This window comes from Oncorhynchus nerka, linkage group LG7 (genome assembly GCF_034236695.1).
Source record: "Oncorhynchus nerka isolate Pitt River linkage group LG7, Oner_Uvic_2.0, whole genome shotgun sequence".
Classification (NCBI taxonomy): Eukaryota; Metazoa; Chordata; class Actinopteri; order Salmoniformes; family Salmonidae; genus Oncorhynchus; species Oncorhynchus nerka.
The window spans coordinates 81756225-81774803 of NC_088402.1; the positions used below are offsets into that span (position 1 = coordinate 81756225).

General features: G+C 46.9%; 1 protein-coding gene across 1 annotated transcript; it reads left to right on the forward strand.

Annotated features, from left to right (window-relative positions):
* The first annotated feature begins 9044 nt into the window (after window positions 1-9044).
* Window positions 9045-15003, forward strand: birc5b (baculoviral IAP repeat containing 5b). The gene is made up of 4 exons (XM_029654267.2): window positions 9045-9384; window positions 12195-12304; window positions 12525-12642; window positions 14840-15003. The coding sequence occupies exons 1-4, from the start codon at window positions 9259-9261 to the stop codon at window positions 14936-14938; spliced, it is 453 nt and encodes a 150-aa protein (XP_029510127.1). The 5' UTR covers window positions 9045-9258; the 3' UTR covers window positions 14939-15003.
* The last annotated feature ends 3576 nt before the right edge of the window (window positions 15004-18579 follow it).

Below are 18579 nucleotides of genomic sequence, written 5' to 3' on the forward strand. Positions count from 1 at the left end.
GCCTAGGCTGTCTCTGTCCAGCAGAGGGGTATAGGGGCAGAGGGGCCTAGGTTGTCTCTGTCCAGCAGAGGGGTATAGGGGCAGAGGGCCTAGGTTGTCTCTGTCCAGCAGAGGGGTAGAGGGGTAAGGGCCTAGGCTGTCTCTGTCCAGCAGAGGGGTAGAGGGGTAGAGGGCCTAGGCTGTCTCTGTCCAGCAGAGGGGTAGAGGGGTAAGGGCCTAGGCTGTCTCTGTCCAGCAGAGGGGTATAGGGGCAGAGGGGCCTAGGTTGTCTCTGTCCAGCAGAGGGGTATAGGGGCAGAGGGGCCTAGGTTGTCTCTGTCCAGCAGAGGGGTAGAGGGGCAGAGGGCCTAGGCTGTCTCTGTCCAGCAGAGGGGTATAGGGGCAGAGGGGGGTAGAGGGGTAGGTTGTCTCTGTCCAGCAGAGGGGTATAGGGGCAGAGGGGCCTAGGTTGTCTCTGTCCAGCAGAGGGGTAGAGGGGTAAGGGCCTAGGCTGTCTCTGTCCAGCAGAGGGGTATAGGGGCAGAGGGGCCTAGGTTGTCTCTGTCCAGCAGAGGGGTAGAGGGGTAAGGGCCTAGGCTGTCTCTGTCCAGCAGAGGGGTAGAGGGGTAGAGGGCCTAGGTTGTCTCTGTCCAGCAGAGGGGTAGAGGGGTAAGGGCCTAGGCTGTCTCTGTCCAGCAGAGGGGTAGAGGGGTAAGGGCCTAGGCTGTCTCTGTCCAGCAGAGGGGTATAGGGGCAGAGTGGCCTAGGTTGTCTCTGTCCAGCAGAGGGCTATAGGGGCAGAGGGGCCTAGGCTGTCTCTGTCCAACAGAGGGGTATAGGGGCAGAGGGGCCTAGGCTGTCTCTGTCCAGCAGAGGGGTATAGGGGCAGAGGGGCCTAGGCTGTCTCTGTCCAGCAGAGGGGTAGAGGGGTAAGGGCCTAGGCTGTCTCTGTCCAGCAGAGGGGTAGAGGGGTAAGGGCCTAGGCTGTCTCTGTCCAGCAGAGGGGTAGAGGGGTAGAGGGCCTAGGCTGTCTCTGTCCAGCAGAGGGGTAGAGGGGCAGAGGGGCCTAGGTTGTCTCTGTCCAGCAGAGGGGTATAGGGGCAGAGTGGCCTAGGTTGTCTCTGTCCAGCAGAGGGGTAGAGGGGTAAGGGCCTAGGCTGTCTCTGTCCAGCAGAGGGGTAGAGGGGTAAGGGCCTAGGCTGTCTCTGTCCAGCAGAGGGGTAGAGGGGTAAGGGCCTAGGCTGTCTCTGTCCAGCAGAGGGGTATAGGGGCAGAGGGGCCTAGGTTGTCTCTGTCCAGCAGAGGGGTATAGGGGCAGAGGGGCCTAGGTTGTCTCTGTCCAGCAGAGGGGTAGAGGGGTAAGGGCCTAGGCTGTCTCTGTCCAGCAGAGGGGTATAGGGGTAAGGGCCTAGGCTGTCTCTGTCCAGCAGAGGGGTAGAGGGGTAGAGGGGCCTAGGCTGTCTCCGTCCAGCAGAGGGGCAGAGGGGCCTAGGCTGTCTCTGTCCAGCAGAGGGGCAGAGGGGTAAGGGCCTAGGCTGTCTCTGTCCAGCAGAGGGGTAGAGGGGTAAGGGCCTAGGCTGTCTCTGTCCAGCAGAGGGGTATAGGGGTAGAGGGCCTAGGCTGTCTCTGTCCAGCAGAGGGGTAGAGGGGTAAGGGCCTAGGCTGTCTCTGTCCAGCAGAGGGGTAGAGGGGTAAGGGCCTAGGCTGTCTCTGTCCAGCAGAGGGGTAGAGGGGTAAGGGCCTAGGCTGTCTCTGTCCAGCAGAGGGGTATAGGGGTAAGGGCCTAGGCTGTCTCTGTCCAGCAGAGGGGTAGAGGGGTAAGGGCCTAGGTTGTCTCTGTCCAGCAGAGGGGTAGAGGGGTAAGGGCCTAGGCTGTCTCTGTCCAGCAGAGGGGTAGAGGGGGAAGGGCCTAGGCTGTCTCTGTCCAGCAGAGGGGTAGAGGGGTAAGGGCCTAGGCTGTCTCTGTCCAGCAGAGGGGTAGAGGGGTAAGGGCCTAGGCTGTCTCTGTCCAGCAGAGGGGTAGAGGGGTAAGGGCCTAGGCTGTCTCTGTCCAGCAGAGGGGTAGAGGGGTAAGGGCCTCAGGCTGTCTCTGTCCAGCAGAGGGGTATAGGGGTAAGGGCCTAGGCTGTCTCTGTCCAGCAGAGGGGTATAGGGGTAAGGGCCTAGGTTGTCTCTGTCCAGCAGAGGGGTATAGGGGTAAGGGCCTAGGTTGTCTCTGTCCAGCAGAGGGGTAGAGGGGGAAGGGCCTAGGCTGTCTCTGTCCAGCAGAGGGGTAGAGGGGTAAGGGCCTAGGTGTCTCTGTCCAGCAGAGGGGTAGAGGGGTAAGGGCCTAGGCTGTCTCTGTCCAGCAGAGGGGTAGAGGGGTAAGGGCCTAGGCTGTCTCTGTCCAGCAGAGGGGTAGAGGGGTAAGGGCCTAGGTTGTCTCTGTCCAGCAGAGGGGTATAGGGGTAAGGGCCTAGGCTGTCTCTGTCCAGCAGAGGGGTAGAGGGGAAGGGCCTAGGCTGTCTCTGTCCAGCAGAGGGGTAGAGGGGTAAGGGCCTAGGCTGTCTCTGTCCAGCAGAGGGGTAGAGGGGTAAGGGCCTAGGCTGTCTCTGTCCAGCAGAGGGGTAGAGGGGCAGAGGGCCTAGGCTGTCTCTGTCCAGCAGAGGGGTAGAGGGGTAAGGGCCTAGGCTGTCTCTGTCCAGCAGAGGGGCAGAGGGGCAGAGGGCCTAGGTTGTCTCTGTCCAGCAGAGGGGTAGAGGGGTAGAGGGCCTAGGCTGTCTCTGTCCAGCAGAGGGGTAGAGGGGTAAGGGCCTAGGCTGTCTCCGTCCAGCAGAGGGGTAGAGGGGTAGAGGGCCTAGGCTGTCTCTGTCCAGCAGAGGGGCAGAGGGGTAAGGGCCTAGGTTGTCTCTGTCCAGCAGAGGGGGGGCAGAGGGGTAGAGGGCCTAGGCTGTCTCTGTCCAGCAGAGGGGTATAGGGGCAGAGGGCCTAGGTTGTCTCTGTCCAGCAGAGGGGTAGAGGGGTAAGGGCCTAGGCTGTCTCTGTCCAGCAGAGGGGCAGAGGGGCAGAGGGCCTAGGCTGTCTCTGTCCAGCAGAGGGGTAGAGGGGTAAGGGCCTAGGCTGTCTCTGTCCAGCAGAGGGGTAGAGGGGTAAGGGCCTAGGCTGTCTCTGTCCAGCAGAGGGGTAGAGGGGTAAGGGCCTAGGCTGTCTCTGTCCAGCAGAGGGGTAGAGGGGTAAGGGCCTAGGCTGTCTCTGTCCAGCAGAGGGGCAGAGGGGGAAGGGCCTAGGTTGTCTCTGTCCAGCAGAGGGGTAGAGGGGTAAGGGCCTAGGCTGTCTCTGTCCAGCAGAGGGGTAGAGGGGTAAGGGCCTAGGCTGTCTCTGTCCAGCAGAGGGGTAGAGGGGTAAGGGCCTAGGCTGTCTCTGTCCAGCAGAGGGGCAGAGGGGGAAGGGCCTAGGTTGTCTCTGTCCAGCAGAGGGGTAGAGGGGTAAGGGCCTAGGCTGTCTCTGTCCAGCAGAGGGGTAGAGGGGTAAGGGCCTAGGCTGTCTCTGTCCAGCAGAGGGGTAGAGGGGTAAGGGCCTAGGCTGTCTCTGTCCAGCAGAGGGGTAGAGGGGTAAGGGCCTAGGCTGTCTCTGTCCAGCAGAGGGGTAGAGGGGTAAGGGCCTAGGCTGTCTCTGTCCAGCAGAGGGGTAGAGGGGTAAGGGCCTAGGCTGTCTCTGTCCAGCAGAGGGGTAGAGGGGTAAGGGCCTAGGCTGTCTCTGTCCAGCAGAGGGGCAGAGGGGTAAGGGCCTAGGCTGTCTCTGTCCAGCAGAGGGGTAGAGGGGTAAGGGCCTAGGCTGTCTCTGTCCAGCAGAGGGGTAGAGGGGTAAGGGCCTAGGCTGTCTCTGTCCAGCAGAGGGGTAGAGGGGTAAGGGCCTAGGCTGTCTCTGTCCAGCAGAGGGGTAGAGGGGTAAGGGCCTAGGCTGTCTCTGTCCAGCAGAGGGGTAGAGGGGTAAGGGCCTAGGCTGTCTCTGTCCAGCAGAGGGGTAGAGGGGTAAGGGCCTAGGTTGTCTCTGTCCAGCAGAGGGGCAGAGGGGTAAGGGCCTAGGCTGTCTCTGTCCAGCAGAGGGGTAGAGGGGTAAGGGCCTAGGCTGTCTCTGTCCAGCAGAGGGGTAGAGGGGTAAGGGCCTAGGCTGTCTCTGTCCAGCAGAGGGGCAGACCATTTGAAGCAGTAATCACTTTTCACCAGCTGAGGGTCGGGGACAGTGTTACAGTAGAGACACAGGGGCTATGACTGTCCTTACCTCTCAGTAATAAACCGCTCATACCACAAACCGTTAAAGCAGAGTGCCATGTCTCATACCTTTAACCTTATCTCTATATCGTTACGTTTTATGTGCACCCCCAGTTAAACTGACTAGGAAGATGGGATACATCTTAAGTTACGACGGTGAGCGGGTAACCTGTCGCGTGACGTTTCTGAGCTCTTGTTTCAAATGTTGATTCTGACTGAAGTATATACCACAACAACACAATTCTGTGAATCTCTGAAAATTCGGGCTTTCACAATAACTATTGTGATCATGTGAAAGTCAGGAATAGGATTAATCTGTTTCACCAACCCCTCAATGTAATCTGTTTATGTGTGTGTTTATAGGGCAGACTATCATAAATATAGTACAATAAAATCACTCACCTGGGATTGAGTTTCTATGACGTAGGCTACTATTGGAGAACGCCTACCTTTATTTCATCAATCCGTATTCCTATTTGAATAGTGCACCAGGTTGTGAGGAAAATACATTGTTCCAAAAAGGTGGCTATCATGGGTCCCTTCATAGCAATGGATGTCCTATGGACATGTGGAAATGTGGTTTCATGTGTTTATGAATGGGGATTTATTCAAGATTCAAGTCAATTGGCTGCTACAGTATTGGTACAGGCTCACTAGTACTTACCTGTGCTGTCCAAAAGAGGGAGCAGCATCTTTCATTTTCCTATTCAGAGCCATTGCATTGCTTGGAGCCCCATATGACCATTGTTCCAAAGATAAGCATGTACCTGATTAGATGTATTTACCCAGTCAGAGCCTTGGTCTACTGCATGGAAAGAGAGGATCATGTATTTTTAGCCAATTTAGCATTATAATATTGAATAGTCCATATGTGGCGTTATCAGTGATGATCATTATGAAAATGTGTATGAAACAACCTTTAGCCCACATACCTCCGTTACACCTCAACGTTTAGGCTAGCTCTGCTGGTCGAGGGCGCTATTAGAGCTAGACGACATGTAAAGCCTTGATCACACCGATAGTGTTTACGCAAAATGTTCCGCAGCATCTTCTGGATATGTGTGCAACAAAAGGTAAACATTCACCTTCTGCTACCATTTCTGTCAAGCCGTTCAACACACAGTTTGACCCATACGTTTGATAAATCCAACGTATACACCACGCAGAACGCACTGCAACTACCTCTGCAACGCAATACTGCAAAGCAAACGCAGCGTTTCATTGGAAATGAATGTAATTCTGGTGTCCCAACATGAATTCACTGTCGGTGTGATCGAAGCGTTAGGCTATCCCCTGGCTGACTCAACTCACGTGACTTTGAGTTCGGTGTCAGCAGAGAGGAAAAGGCGAAGCGTTCATTCTCTCAAAACAATATTTTTTGGGGGGGGGGATCAATATGAGTGTCTCTTATGTGTGTGTTCACATGTGGAAAGCGTTTGTACATTGACACTGCCAAAACAGTACACAGTTACAGACCCTTCTACATAACAAGGTACTGTGCCTTGAAGTCGCCTTGGCTAGCTAGTGCTAACAAAGATTATGGCTATACTGACAAGATGTACGTCTCTCCTCCCTAACAATGGGACTCGTCCACAAAGCGGCACAGCGGGCTGTCTAGCTCCCGCCTATCCTTTCTTTGGATTGGTGGATACATCTCATTATTGTAATCCTTTTTAAAATATTTGTTGAGGGTTGTTGACGTCAACCGCCTGTATTCAATAGAGAGAGATGCTATCCTACTAGCCTCATGCCATTAATATGCATAGCCATTTCGAGACAACTCCGAAATAAAGGGGTTTTTCTCAAAGTTGCCGGGATGTCACGTGTCCTACTTATATCATTAAGCATTACGAAACGTATATTCAACCTAATTACACCTCACGTAGCATATAAGCCATAAAACAAATTTGTTGACCAAATTTGACGTTCTCTCTTTGACCTCCATACAAAAACTCCTTGCTTGGTGGGGAAACAATGAAAAAACATCATCTGCAGGAGAGTGACAAAGTTTCTGCCCGAGTTTGGCGTCTCTCTTTCTCCTCCTCTCTGGTGCTAGCCAACTTCATTCAATAATTTGCTTCAGCTGGCTGGTGTGTGACTGTGGTTGGTTTGACATTGGATAGTCTATCTCTGGGGCTAGTTAGGGACCGTCAATAAGGCTCCAGAGTGGCACAGCAGTCTAAGGCACTGCATCATTGTCTCAGCCTCCAGTATTTATGCTGCAGTAGTTTATGTGTCGGGGGGCTAGGGTCAGTTTGTTATATCTGGAGTACTTTTCCTGTCCTATTCGGTGTCCTGTGTGAATCTAAGTGTGCGTTCTCTAATTCTCTCCTCTCTTTCTTTCTCTCTCTCGGAGGACCTGAGCCCTAGGACCATGCCCCAGGACTGCCTGGCATGATGACTCCTTGCTGTCCCCAGTTCACCTGACCGTGCTGCTGCTCCAGTTTCAACTGTTCTGCCTTATTATTATTCGACCATGCTGGTCATTTATGAACATTTGAACATCTTGGCCATGTTCTGTTATAATCTCCACCCGGCACAGCCAGAAGAGGACTGGCCACCCCACATAGCCTGGTTCCTCTCTAGGTTTCTTCCTAGGTTTTGGCCTTTCTAGGGAGTTTTTCCTAGCCACCGTGCTTCTACACCTGCATTGCTTGCTGTTTGGGGTTTTAGGCTGGGTTTCTGTACAGCACTTTGAGATATCAGCTGATGTACGAAGGGCTATATGAATAAATTTGATTTGATTTGATCTCTGTGCTAGAGGTGTCACTGCAGACCCTGGTTCGATCACGGGCTGTATCACAACCAGCCGGGATCAGAAGTCCTATAGGGTGGCCCAGCGTCGTCCGGGGTAGGGGAGGGTTTGGCCGGGGTAGGCCGTCATTGTAAAATACGAATTTTGTATTTAAAAAATGTGTATATGGATTTCTGCAATTTCAGTATAGTTTGAGTTTTTTATTATGTAATTTAGAGCTATTGAAAATAAATTATATTGTCCCATGTACATTGTGTAATTTACTGATGTTCTCTAACTAGCCCCATATGGATATCAAATGTAAAAAAAACAAATTGACCAAGGGAATTATGATTGGGTAGTGTGCAGCTGCGTTCGGAATGTATGATTACTTTGGTGCTGTGGGCAGGTGTGAAATAAACCCAACCCAAGGAAAACTGTTAGGGTAACCTTCATTCAGTTACATACCATCTTTTCCTATCATTAAAACCAATAGGGTAACCTTCATTCGGTTACATACCATATTTTCATATCATTCAAACCAATAGGGTAACCTTCATTCGGTTACATACCATCTTTTCCTATCATCTCACAAATCTCTGTTTCAGACGAGACTGACTTTATGACCATAATTATCCTATTTGTAGTCAATTTTGACACTAGAATCGATGCCTCATATCGATGCTACATATCGATGCTACATATCGATGCCTCATATCGATGCTACATATCGATGCTACATATCGATGCTACATATCGATGCCTCATATCGATGCCACATATCGATGCTACATATCGATGCCACATATCGATGACACATATCGATGCTACATATCGATGCTACATATCGATGCTACATATCGATGCCACATATCGATGCTACATATCGATGCTACATATCGATGCTACATAGGCCGTATTCAAAACGAGAAGCTGCTTTTTAGGGGCAGTCGCTCTTTAATAAGCAGACCGATAAACTGCCTGCCTTTCGCATTTGGGACAAAAACTCCCATTGCTAGGGTGGATACAAAACCATCTCCTCATTATATACGAGTGTTAGCCAGACTCCTCCGTAGCTCTATAGACCTCATTTGGCCACAATAAGTGTGTTCGAGTGGATCACTTTTGTCAAGTCCATCGTTGGTCGCCGTCTTTCAAAGTGTGTTGTATTATGGTTAAAGAAATGGCCCAATATGTCAACTACATGAACTTCACAAAAATCATGTGATCAAAGGACATGCAGCTTTTTATGAAGTCGCCTTCAAGTCACTGCAGTTGCTTCTCACCAACTGCACCATTCAGTCATCACCTGCATTGTGGGAGGCACTATTTGTTAACCATTTATTAGTGTGTTTTTGTTTGACCCTCAGGAAGGTGGCTAAAGATGTGACTGACACAGGAACCAACTTTGCCACGAATCTAAAAAATGAAAGAGATATTTGAGACCTCTCTCTAACCAATTAATTGTACACAAGTTATGTTTTCAGTTTGTGAGTGTGTGATATGGGGGTGTAGAACAGGGAATGCGCCACAATTTTGTAGGAAACAGGTGGTGGGGGGGTCTTTCGACTAGATAACACAGCCACAAAGTTAGATTCCACAGCTACAAAGTCAATAATGGCACAAAAAAATGCTTAATTTAGGGTTTGGGTTAGGCATAAGTTTAGCAGTTTGGTTAAGGTTAGGTTTAAAGTATAATTTTAGGAAGATAAATTGTAGAAATGGGTGGGGTTTAGCCCTAATTATGACTTTATGGCTGTGCATCATCATCATGATGTGGCAAGTGACACTTTGCTTTATGAAAGTACAATATCTTAACAATTTGACTGCTGACATGCATCAACAGTGGACTAATGAAAAAGATAACAAAGACAGTATTTTGAGTGGATTTTCTCTTTAACTAGCAAAGACCCAGGTGGAGGTTCACCGCATTCAGTGTCCTACCTGAAATCAATCAGAGTGCACAAACAATTAATTCAAACAGACCAATAAACTCACAGTTCCAAGTCACATGATTGAAGTAATTCACTACTTCTAGGCTTTCACCTGTGTGTTTTTTGGCCTCAATATTATTATTTTTTGCAGTTTTAGCTTAGGAGTACAAGGATTAGTCTCAGCTAATGAGTGAAAAGTAGCGTCTGTCACTAAAACTTACAAAATACCCTGACCTTCAACATTTGGAATCCCCTGTTGCCTTCCCCCCCTTGTTATCCACAATCAGTGTCTTGTGGGCCACACCTGTATATATCCAACATCATTCTCAAGCCGAAAAGGTTGCTTCCCTTCCTCAAGGCCATGGCTAGTCTAAACGATTTGAGTGCGAGGTTTTACTCCTACAACAAGATGTACAGTTATGAAATGCGACTCCAGAGCTTTGCCGATTGGCCTTTTCGTGAGGAATGTCAATGCACACCTGAAATGGTAAGATGAAGAAACCACCATTCAGTATTGTACAATCTTTCCTGTCAGTGAGGATGCTGGGGTCACCTGTAACTCTCAAACCCTTCTCTGTATGTGGGGTGTTCAGTAGTTGCATTTATACACTGTTGACTCCATGTGAACTACACCATGTTTTAATGTTTAGAAATGTCAATCATTGCTTTCAAAATGGTTTTTGAAACCTGCTGATATGCTCATTTCATATCAGAGGAAACAAATCTTTCAATTAAAGACCCACTTCTTGCAGCAATTTTGTACAGCTCCACAAACCGTGTGCCTCCAGTTGAGAAACTCAACTTCCTCCCCAGTTAAGATTACAAACAGGTGTTTGGAGCATGCTAGATGGCTAATTGGCACAGGAAGCTACCTATGTCTTCTGTAAATAAGCAATGTAACATGGAGATGTGGCCTTGTGGGAACACTAACCCTATAAAGATGTGTAGCATTAAAAATATATTTCTCAGTTTCCAAAACTACTGCAAGTAACGAGTTCATTTAGAGAAGCGTCGGGGCGCTTACCAAAACTCCCTCGCCAATAGGCGCTAAAGACATTAGGCTCACCTGATACCTTACATTTCAATGAATGTCATTCTGACCAGACTTAACTCGGAAATGACGGGCAGGGAGAAGAGGTCATGAAATGTAGGTCAAGCACTTATTTTCTACAGGAGAGTTTTAAAAAAAAATTTTTTTTTTTTTTTTTTACATAGACATGAATCAGCCTTCTGACAACTACATAACACCCTGACCCTCTCCAATATGTCCCTGGTTGTGCAGGTTGATTATGATCCAACAACCAACTCGTGATGCCCCTAGCTTTGAATCAGTCACACAGAATTGCCCAAGACTGATCCTAGTTACACTTTAGACTTGGATGATATTTGTTGGACTTTTGAGAGCGGTTACACGTTAAGGCTATTGTGTAAACTGCTGTGATTGCATTTGAGCCCTTCCTGGCTGCCCAGGGGATGGATGTGTCCAATGTGACATGTGGAGATTTACTAAAAAGCAGGTGTTGGATTTTGTTTTGTCTGGTGCATTTTCTTCAGTCCTCCCTTGACCCTTACCCCTCCCTCTGCTTCTGGTGTTAAACTGTGTGGTGACAGCTCCCTGCCATGTTACTTAACCCTGACACAGCCACACCACATAGTCAGGCCCCTACAATGTTACCACGTTGCTTAACCCTCAAACAGCCACAACCAACCTGGTGGGGGGGGGTCAATTTGATATGTATTTGTTGATGCAGTCATCCATCTCGTATATGTTATGAATTATATGTATTTTCAAAATACAAATTCCAATTTGTTACTTAAGTTAGCTAGGTGGTCTAAGGCACTACTTCTCATTGCTAGAGATGTCACCACAGACCATGGTTCGATTCCAGGTTGTATCACAACTGGCTGTGATTGGGAGTCCCATAGGGCGGTGCACAACTGTCCCAACGTCTGCTGTGTCCAGGAATGTTTTGTGAGCACTGACTATATAAACAAATCCAGACAAAGTTGTAATAAGTAATCTCAAACCGAATGTATTTAGAGACAGTGTACCGTTTATGTATTACACTCAATGCTTTTACACAATGTAGAAACATTATATTTCACATGACTTTGTCATTTCAATGACAGCTATTTGTATCATCACTAACTTTTATAATTAATGTATTTACAATGTTTACATGGGAGTTTCTAGGGCACAGCATATGCTTCAGAAGTAGCTAGACTTCTTAGGCCCAGTATAGGCTATATCTTTAATATATATTTTTTTTCTTTTTTCTCCTAAACTTAAGTTGAGAGTATCAAGAAAAAATGTAAATTCAGCACTGCTAGGTGGCTAATTTTAGCCTAGGGGTTAGGGGTAGGTCTAGCTGAGTAATTGTTTAAATGCTAAAGTTGTCTGTATTGATTGGCCTACCATGTGACCTAACCTACACTTAACCCTGACCACATCAGAAATGTCTACCAGTAGAATGGTGCATTGGCTCATTTCATCTGGTACACATTCACTGGCTGCACCAGGTTGCCAGTTAAGGTACCTACAGTTAACCGTCAAACAGCCAGACAACTCCATCAGGCAGCCTGATGGGGATCTTATCTCCAGGAATTTTCCCTGACCAGGACAAATCGTGCTCAAATTTTAGCCTTCTACCCGTCATTGATACACACCTGATGGGCATCAGACCATAGGCCTATGTTAGATATATTGTGACTTGCCAGTGTGTATTTACAGATGGAAAAAGGCATGGTTTGTCCACTGCTCCGTTGTGACATAAGTGTGTTAAAGGTTGATGCTTCTTCTGAACATGTTACCTGTATTTACAGATGGTGACGGCAGGGTTCGTCCACTGCCCCAGTGTGAATGAGCCTGATGTGGCCTGCTGCTCCTTCTGAACATGTTACCTGTATTTACAGATGGCAACGGCAGGGTTCGTCCAATGCCCCAGTGTGAATGAGCCTGATGTGGCCTGCTGCTCCTTCTGAACATGTTACCTGTATTTACAGATGGCGACGGCAGGGTTCGTCCACTGCCCCAGTGTGAATGAGCCTGATGTGGCCTGCTGCTCCTTCTGAACATGTTACCTGTATTTACAGATGGCGACGGCAGGGTTCGTCCACTGCCCCAGTGTGAATGAGCCTGATGTGGCCTGCTGCTCCTTCTGAACATGTTACCTGTATTTACAGATGGCGACGGCAGGGTTCGTCCACTGCCCCAGTGTGAATGAATGAGCCTGATGTGGCCTGCAGGGTTCGCTGCCCCAGTGTGAATGAGCCTGAACATGTTACCTGTATTTACAGATGGCGACGGCAGGGTTCGTCCACTGCCCCAGTGTGAATGAACCTGATGTGGCCTGCTGCTTCTTCTGTCTCAGAGAGCTGGAGGGCTGGGAGCCTGAGGACAACCCCTGGTAAACTTGGTCCTTACACTAGAGTTATTATTAGTCAGATAAAGCTCTGTGCCTGAACTGTTTAAGAAACCAAGTCCTCACCATTCACATTGGATTCAATACCATTATCGTTCAGTAGGAACGCTGTACCATTTGACATTTTGTATTATCAGCAAAGCCTTTCAGTTGTCGTGTTAAGTCTTAATGATCTACATGTCTCTGTCTTGTCTGTCCTCTGTAGGTCTGAGCATATCAAACGGTCTCCTAACTGTGGCTTCCTGGCCATGAAAAAAGACTTTGGGGAGCTGACTGTGGCTGAGTTCTATCACCTGGAGCAGGAGAGACTGCGTATCTACATTGTACGTCACCAACCCTATATGTATATAAACTCAGCAAAAAAAGTAACGTCTTCACTGTCAACTGCGTTTATTTTCAGCAAACTTCATGTGTAAATATTTGAATGAACATAAGATTCAACAACTGAGACATAAACTGAACAAGTTCCACAGACTTGACTAACAGAAATTGAATGTGTCCCTGAACAAAAGGGGTCGGGGGGGGTGTAAATCAAGTCAGTATCTGGTGTGGCCACCAGCTGCATTAAGAACTGCAGTGGATCTCCTCATGGTCTGCACCAGATTTACCAGTTGTTGCTGTGACATGATACTCTTCCACCAAGGCTCCTGCAGGTTCCCAGACATTTATTGGTGGGAATAGCCCTCACCCTCCGATCCAACAGGTCCCAGACGTGCTCAATGGGATTGAGATCCAGGCACTTCGCTGGCCATGGCAGAACACCAACATTCCTGTCTTGCAGGAAATCGCACACAGAACGAGCAGTCTGGCTGGTGGCATTGTCATGCTGGAGGGTCATGTCAGGATGTGCCTGCAGGAAGGGTACCACATGAGGGAGGAGGTCTTCCCTGTAATGCACAGCGTTGATTGCCTGCAATGATAACAAGCTCAGTCCGATGCTGTGACACACCGCCCCAGACCATAACGGACCCTCCACCTCCAAATCGATCCCGCTCCAGAGTACAGGTCTCGGTGTAACATTCATTCCTTCAACGATAAATGTGAATTTTACCATCACCCTTGATGAGACAAAACCGCAACTCATCAGTGAACTCATCAGTGAAGAGCACTTTTTGCCAGTCCTGTCTGGTCCAGCGACGGTGGATTTGTGCCCATAAGCAACGTTGTTGCTGGTGATGTCTGGTGAGGACCTGCCTTACAACAGGCCTACAAGCCCTCAGTCCTGCCTCACCTCAGCCAATTGCGGACAGCCTCAGCACTGATGGAGGGATTGTGCATTCCTGGTGTAACTCGGGCAGTTGTTGTTGCCATCCTGTACCTGTCCTGCAGGTGTGATGTACCGATCCTGTGCAGGTGTTACACGTGGTCTGCTACTGCGAGGACGATCAGCTGTCCATCCTGTCCCCTGTAGCGCTGTCTTAGGTGTCTCGCAGTTCGGACCTTAATCTATTACCCTGGCCACATCTGCAGTCCTCATGCCTCCTTGCAGCATGCCTAAGGCACATTCACACAGAAGAGCAGGGACCCTGGGCATCTTTCTTTTGGTGTTTTTCAGAGTCAGTAGAAAGGCCTCTTTAGTTTTCTTAACTGTGACCTTAATTGCCTACCGTCTGTAAGCTGTTAGTGTCTTAACGACTGTTCCACAGGTGCATGTTCATTAATTCTTTATGGTTCATTGAACAAGCTTGGGAAACAGTGTTTAAACCCTTTACAATGAAGATCTGTGAAGTTATTTGAATTCGTAAAAATCATCTTTGAAAGACAGGGTACTGAAATGGACGTTTCTTTTTTTTGCTGAGTTTCTGTGCTGTTTCTTAAGAATTTTTCCCCCAATGGGAACATTTGTCTTGGCCACACCATACTGCCATATTAAGAATAAACCTCATATACAGGTACCTGCCAAAATAATAGAAACTGCAGTTAATGATGGATACAGTTGTGGTTCTTGACTTAATTAGGTAATTAACATCCCATCATGCTTAGGGTCAGATATAAAAATGCTGGGCAGACCATTTCGGCTTCCATGGCTAGGATGACAATTACAACCCTTCCACAGGGCACGAGTGGTCACTGAATGGTTTGATGCACATTAAACAATGTGTACCATATGACATGGGTGTCTCAGTCACCAGATCTCAACTCTAATTGAATGCTTATGGGAGAATTTTTTTTGTGGAAGAATGGTGTCGCATCCCTCCAATAAAGTTCCAGACACTTGTGAAATATATACCAAGGTGCATTGAAGCTGTTCTTGCTCGTGATGGCCCAACCCCCAATTAAGACCCTTTGTTGGCGTTTCCTTTTTATTTTGGCAGTTACCTGTGTATTTACCTGTAGATCTCATTCAAGGCAAATGCTTGATGTAGAGTACTTTGCCCTTGGAAGTTCTATGTAGACTCAGGCCTTCACTGAAAGTTATGATATTCTTTAGGTTTGAGCTATATTTAATACTTGCTGTAGTGTTGCGGTCGTTTTTCAGTTTACTAATGTAGGCCTAAGCTGTTGTCATTTCTGTTGTAGAGGAAGACTATCCATTTGAAGATCGCCAATTTTCGAGATGAGGTGGAGAAAACAGTTAATTACATGAGGACGCTGTTTGACTCGGGATCTGTGATGTAGTTGTATATTTTAGCCTTGGGTGTTTTATCTGTAAATATTTTAGTGAATAAAGCTCTTCTATTTTCTACCGTGTTACATAATGTTTTAGAACTATTTGAATGCAGAATTGCATTTTACCACAAGGTGGTGCCTTCACACTGGTTGTATGTAGCCCTGTTTTCCAGTGGTGGGAAAAAGTACCCAATTTTTGTCATACTTTAGTCATTTTCTTTCTTTACTTTTACTTTACACCATTGCTGTTTTCCAACATTGTCACAGACATGTAGGCTACTATAGCTAAGCTTCTCTATAGCCCACATAAAAGCATCTAGTTTGGTGTGTGTTGCATTTAGACATTTTGCCTTTTTGATTAGAATGGGAAGATTGCATCGACAACTTTGATCTGATCCTAGATCCACATTGCTACTCTGAGATACTTTCTGGACCCTAACGCCCCAGGGGCAAATTATTTAACTTTTTTTAAAGGCACAGATTAACATTGGATTATTTTCCTACTTTTCTCCCCCAAAGTACTTGCAGTTGAGTTTTCCTGAATATGAGACAACCACAGTTTATTTTCAAACCTTGACCCTGGACAGATGGCCCCAAGCCCCTCCCTCTACACCAACTGTTGCTCTAGTAACATCTGTCACTTATAGGGGTGCGTTCAGCAGGGTGAGGGGTGTCCATGTCACTTGCATAGGGGTGTGGTGAGACGCAGGACACGAAGTGTGCACAGGGAGTTTAGGTGTTCCTGGAGAGGAAACGGTTGTAGCTGAATTGGCAGTTGGTTGTCACGGCAGCAGGAGATGCTGTAGGTGTGACTGTAGTATGTGTAAGGGGAGGAGGGAATTAGATGCTGTCCCACTGCCTTTCTGTAGTGGATTAATGTCTAACGCAACACAGCCACTGAGCTCCGATTAGCTGCTTAATATCACTTTATCCAGTTGCTAGATTTGTATTTTTCTCTCGTGATCTCACAATATAGTGGCACTTGTCTCTGTATTAGCCTACATTTCGAAACACTTTTGAAGTCTTGTTCTGTTAGGATTTAGGACTTCGTCAGCAATGGCCTAGTATTATCTGCAGCTTCTTGCATTTTGTGTTTTACAATGTGATAACCTGTAAAACTACTAGCATAATAAAATGAAGCATACCCTAAAGTTAAAACTGCTGCAACCACATTCCCTAATAATACAGGTATTTGTTTCTAATTAATTCTCTGCTGCATTACTACAGTACTTTAGCACCACACAACTGGCGATTCATCCAGCAATGTACTACTGTTACACCGCACCCTCTCCGAATAATCGATGCCCTCCACCTCTCAATGGATTTTAGGAATAATCCATCGCGTGCTCAATAGGCCTTGAAATCACCGTTTATGTGCTTCGAGTGCAAGAACAATGACGACATACGTCCCTGCTGCGAGACTAACAGCACTTCTGGCGCTTTTAGCAGATTTAATATGCACGAGTTAAATGAGCAGATTTAAGAAAAACGACCACATAGGGGCGTGCTTAACTGTAGGCGTGTTATACCGTCAACAAAGTTGTAATTCTACATTCAAAACGTATTTTACTTAAATTTTAAATCAATGTCTGTGTTCCGTTTTATGTGTGAGCCTTGCACAGGGCCAACTGCGGGTCGATGAGATGATAGCACAGATAAAGCCGAGTCTGGCAAGACAGTCACTCGTCTGAAAGCGTTTAAAGGGATTATTTGGCATTGAGGAAGTTCCTCGCGTTGTTGTTCCCCCACACACAACAGTAATAAACCACTGAGCAATGTAATGAGTAAAACTTATATTTATTCATTTTAGATTTTTGGCAAAACGTAAAACCTGTCGCACAGGAGGTTGATGGAATTGTAAAAACAAACTTTTGAGGCCTACATGTGAGAATAAATCATTCTAAATTGGACAATTTCAATTGTTCCTTTGGGGGCCTCCTATAAATAATGAAATTATACCAATTCTCCCAAACTGTCTTACAAAATCCCTTTCTGCCCTCCCAGGTCGCACTGAATCTCCCAACCACCCGATTTATTTGTAAGGTTATTATACCCTCTGTCGGCTGAATCATGTTAATCATGTCCCAAATGGCACCCTAATCCCTATATAGTGCACTAGTTTTTACCAGAGCCCTGTTCAAAAGTAGTGCCCTACATGTAGAGTAGGGTACCATTTGGGATGGCCGCCAGACTTCTCCACGCAGCTGCCTCTAGAGCACATTAGCCAAGTTTTAATATTGACTGTGTATGCGAAGGTGATGGGGCGAACTGAACAATGAGATGAGGGGCTCTGGAAGCACAGGCCCAAACGATAGAGGTGTTTAGCCCACTATGCTGAACTTCCTTATCAGGAGGATCAGTCCTCCATTACCCGCTGGGCACAGAAGTCTGTTCAATGTCTAGTTTTGATTTGAGTTGTCAACTAACATGTATTCAACGTGAATTTTATGTCATTGGAATTAGGTTAGTTGGGTGGAATTAGGTTAGTTGGGTGGAATTAGGTTAGTTGGGTGGAATTAGGTTAGTTGGGTGGAATTAGGTTAGTTGGGTGGGGGGGAAAAAAGACTAAATGCCCCCATTTGAATTTTTGCAAATCCAATTTGTGTTCCATGTTGATTCAATGTCATATTTATTTTTTACTTGGAAACAATGTTGCTTAGTTTTTTTTGCCCAGTGGTTAACCACCACATTCCTAGGCCAAAATCTTTACCGACTCACAAAGCTTCCCTCTAGACTTTAGTCAGGCTCCCCAACATCAAAACTTAGCCATGTCGTTCAAGATTGACATCGAAATTGGATGTCTATTCACGTCCTGAAGACTACAGGGAATGCCTTCAAAACCAGCTATCAGGACCAACCGTGAGTGCGATTCCCATCAAGTAGGTGTTGTGGAGGGGTGTAAATCCTTTGACTGGATCATGAAGTTGTGCTTGATCCCATGCTTGGACACCCTATGCCAAATGTTTCAGGTAAGGGTTAAGTGCCTACACTTAACCTTTTAACTTGATGTTTTGGGTAACTAGAACTATACAGAGCAGCAAGAGCAACAAACACTTTTTTAATTTTGATGTTTTGAGCAACTTCGAAATGTGACGTTTTGGAGAACATACAGTTGAAGGCGGAAGTTTACATACACTTAGGTTGGAGTCATTAAATTATTTCTTGTCAAAAATGTAGTTTGTTAACAAGTTGGTTACGGCATCTACTTTGTGCGTGACACAAGTAATTTTTCAATTTTTTTTACAGACAGATTATTTCACTTATAATTCACTATCACAATTGCAGTGGGTCAGAAGTTTACATGCACTAAGTTGACTGTGCCTTTAAACAGCTTGGGAAAATTCCAGAGTTATGTCATGGCTTCAGAAGCTTCTGATAGGCTAATTGACATCATTAGAGTCAATTGGAGGTGTACCTGTGGATGTATTTCAAGGCCTACCTTCAAACTCAGTGCCTCTTTGCTTGACATCATGGGAAAATCTAAAGAAATCAGCCAATACCTCAGAAAAAAATGTAGACCTCCACAAGTCTGGTTCATCATTGGGAGCAATTTCCAGGTACCATGTTCATCTGTACAAACAATAGTATGCAAGTATAAACACCATGGGACCACACAGCCGTCATACCACTCAGGAAGGTGATGCGTTCTG